At 43.0% G+C, this 4,082-nt stretch overlaps 1 protein-coding gene across 1 annotated transcript; it reads right to left on the reverse strand.

Moving 5' to 3' along the window:
• LOC109839044 lies at positions 3,101-3,877 on the reverse strand. Its single transcript, XM_020407474.1, has one exon. The coding sequence runs from the start codon at positions 3,875-3,877 to the stop codon at positions 3,101-3,103; it is 777 nt and encodes a 258-aa protein (XP_020263063.1).

Consider the following 4,082-nt stretch of genomic DNA (forward strand, 5'->3'; position numbering starts at 1 on the left):
CTTGTTCTTTTCGCTTGTTTGGCCGATTTGTTGACTTGTATGCTTCGCCACGAGACCGACTATCGAACGCGCGTTAGTTAATATATGCGTGTTGATCGTTGCACGTGGACTGATCGGCGTGCGCGTGTTGACCGATGCGTACGAGCTGACCGACGCGCACGAGATGATTTGACGTGCGCTGACTTATTGGCAAATTTTCTTGATTCACTCGTTCATTGCTTCGAGTTTCGTGCGGGCATTCATAAACAATTTTAGACGTCTACAGATACCCCCTCCAAAGTGTTTCAGCCTCATTCTTTTATAGAGGAGTCTGAAATGCTTTGGATATGATGGATCCCCACCTTCAGTCGGTGTTAAAGGACCTACAGATGGTTTCGATTCTTGACTTCTCCACATTTTAGCATATTCTGTATTTTATCGAATAGCTAAGATTTTCCCGGTACTACGTTTATCGTCTGACCGTTATTGAAGCCTTGAATCGAATTTGGTGAATAGATTTTTGCTGATGTGTCATTAAGTTGACTTTTGGATCAATCGCAACGCGTTGACCGGCGTTGACTTAGGGTTTCGTGTCGATCGGCGTTGACTCTCATCGCAACGCGTTGACCGGCATTGACCTAGGGTTTCGAATTAACCTGAGGAGAAGCAGTTTATACTCGTATGCTCCTGGGAGTTTCGGGAGTTAGTTTAGCCTCGTGTACTCATCAGAGGTTACCAGGTTATCCTTAAGAATCATTATATGTAATATTCTCCAGGAACTTCCTGTCAAAATGGGAAACAGTTTAGGCTCATGTACCCATTGGAGTTTGGATTTCGAATATTCCGATAATAGGCAAAAATATCGTGAGATCACCCAAAATATAAAATTGGGTCCCGAATATTCTGAAGATGGGTCCCGAATATTCTGAGGATAGGCGAAAAATCACGAAATCACTCAAAATATAAAATTGGGTCCTGAATATTCCGAGATAGGTGAAAAATCATGAAATCACCCAAAATATAAAATTAGGTCCTGAATATTCTGAAAATATCGTAAAATTATTTGGGAGACGGAATTGAACTCCGAAAATTCCAAATCTGAGTGAAAATGCCGTCCAATTATCTGGGAGATGAAATCGAACTCTGAACGTTCCAAATATGAGCAAAAATGCCGCAAAATTATCCGAGAGATGAAATTAAACTCCGAAAACTTCGAAAACGGACGAAATCAGGTGAAAATACAACAAAACGGGCCCTGAACTGGGTCTGACCCGCGTTCACGCGGGTCAGATGAATCCGACCCGCGTTATCGCGGGTCGGATTGATCCGACCTGCGAGCACGCGGGTCGGAATCTGGGAGAAGGGTTAAGAGCAAGGACAGCAAGCTCTGAAGGAGGCTCTTAAGGCTGACGTGACCATGAAAGTTGGCAGCCCCCCCTCCAGCAAGCTCTGAACCCCTCCCAAGCCCCTCTCATAAGGCTGACGTGGCCTTGGGGAGCTTCCGAGTTCCCAAGCGCTCCACAAATTTGTGGAGCGCTTGGGAGCTCCCAACTGGTAGAGATATTAACAAACCCCCCCACAAGTTCCTAATTACAGAACTGAAAAAAAGGAAATCTGCCCAAAAATCAAACCTTTGCTTGGTTTGACGGAGGTTGTGGGAACTGAAAAAAAGGCGGAGGCGGCGGAGGTTGCAGGAGAGGGCGGGATGTCGACGGTGGCGCTCGGTTGGGGCTTGATTCGAAGATGACGAAGGGTCAGGTGGCGCTCGAACTGGGGACAAAGATTTGAAGAGTTGGGGACGAAGAATTGGGGACGAAAATTTTTGACGAGGAAGATTTGAGGAGATGATTTGGGGAGATGAGTTGGGGGCGACAGTGTTTTGATTTAGGGCGATGGGTTTTGATGTAATTTTTTTAATTAGCTTTCAACTTCACGTGGAACAAAGAAAAAATACTACCGTTGGTAAAAAATGAACCGTTGAGTGAAAAAATTTCTTACCGTTGAGTTATGAAAATGACATTTGTGGGCTCCATTTTCTTGTTGTTGAACAGTAAAAAAACCTCTATAAATTCATAATTCACAATCCACACAACTTTCTCATAAAAAAAACTATATATTTTCCTATCAAATTACAAATCTCATGGATCCCTCCCAAAACAACTACTATTCGCATCTCCTTACTGGTGAAGGATCGACCGTATACTTGCCGTTCTATACAGAAGTCGTAGAAGAAGGTCATCCCATTGAGTTATCACAATCCGCAACACAACAAGTGTCATCCCAAGAAACACCGACCACAAAGAAGAAGAAGGCTTACACGCGGTCAAAAAATTGGACTGTCCACGAGGATAAGCTTCTTGTGTCTGCTTGACTGAACACGAGCTTTTTATGTAAATATTTAACTTATATGTTTGATTATTCTAAATTTAACTCTTGTGTAGACTGCAGAAGTAAAAGAATTATACCAATCCCTTTATGGTAAGCCATTCGTGTTTGGCCATTGCTGGGTTGAGTTGCGTCATCACCAAAAGTGGAGCCAACAAATGGAAAATTACAATAAGATTCGATCACAGCCGAGAAGAACCACGAACTCTGATTCCTCACCAAACAATTCCATGCCAGCGACCCCCATCGAGTTGAACATTGACTCGGATGATGTTATAGCAAGGCCTGAAGGGAGGAAAGCGGCAAAACTCAAGAGGAAACAAAATGTGGACAAATCTGAGTCCGCTAAGTCCATTATGGGAGAGGCTTTCGCGTGGATGAAGCAAACCAACAAAGAAAAAATGGAGCTAAAACAGAAGAAACAAGATGACGATATCATGAAGATCGATCTCTCAACACTCAATTCAGTTCAACGATAATACTTTGAAATGCGTCAGGCAGAGATATTGGAGAGGTGGATGTCCAAGGGTTCTTCTTAATTATCATATATTGTACTCACATCGCATCCTCATTAGTTCTTCCTAATTATCAAATATTATCATATATTAGATTTATGATTGTACTTGAAGTTGACAAATTTGGCATTGAATGAAAACAACTACTTTATTGAAAATGAAATTGGCATAGTACAACAACTTGAACTCCTTTTCTGAAATTACATTAGACATAAAGAAACTTAATCCTCGGCGATGGATCCCTTAAGCTGCCACAGATGCTCGATCAAATCATTTTTTAGTGATTTGTGTGTTTGCGTGTTCCTGATCCGATGATGATTTTGGATGAACTCAGTTAGAGGCACCGTCTGCACATGAGAAGGTTCAACGACTGGTACCGAATCGGTAAAGTCAAAGTTATTGTCCAATTGACAATCACGTTCATCTTCAACGATCATGTTATGCATTATGATACAAGCTGTCATGATATCTTTCAGCACACAAGGTTGCCAGAAACGTCCTAGTCCACGAACAATCGTAAATCGAGCTTGCAACACGCCAAAAGCTCGCTCAACATCTTTTCTTGCGCTTTCTTGTTGTTGATTAAAGTACTTATGCTTGTTTCCTCGAGGTGCTGGAATAGTCTTCACTAATGTGGACCACTCTGGGTAAATCCCATCGGCGAGATAGTATCCCATATTATACTCGTGGCCATTGACAGTATAGTTGCACGGTGAAGCTCTTCCCTCCGCAAGTTGTGCGAAAACCGGTGAACGATGTAGAACATTAAGGTCATTGTGAGACCCCGGTAGTCCAAAGAAGGCATGCCATATCCAAAGATCTTTGCTAGCTACGGCCTCCAAAATAATTGTGGGTTCAGCATGCCATATCCAAAGATCTTTGCTAGCTACGGCCTCCAAAATAATTGTGGGTTCATGAAAATGTCCAGTATACATACCTTGCCAGGCAGTTGGACAGTTCTTCCATGTCCAGTGCATGCAGTCGATGCTCCCAAGCATACCAGGAAAACCTCATTGTGAGCCTTCCTTGAGCAGGCGTGCAACGTCTTCATTAGTCGGTGCATGAAGGTATTCCTCTCCAAAGATGTTGATAATCGATCGAACGAACCTCTTCACGCTCTCAAGCGACGTACTTTTACCGATCCGAACGTAGTCGTCAACGGAGTCAGTTGATGCTCCATATGCGATCATCCGCATAGCTGCA

Source organism: Asparagus officinalis, chromosome 4 (assembly GCF_001876935.1).
Source record: "Asparagus officinalis chromosome 4, Aspof.V1, whole genome shotgun sequence".
NCBI lineage: Eukaryota > Viridiplantae > Streptophyta > Magnoliopsida > Asparagales > Asparagaceae > Asparagus > Asparagus officinalis.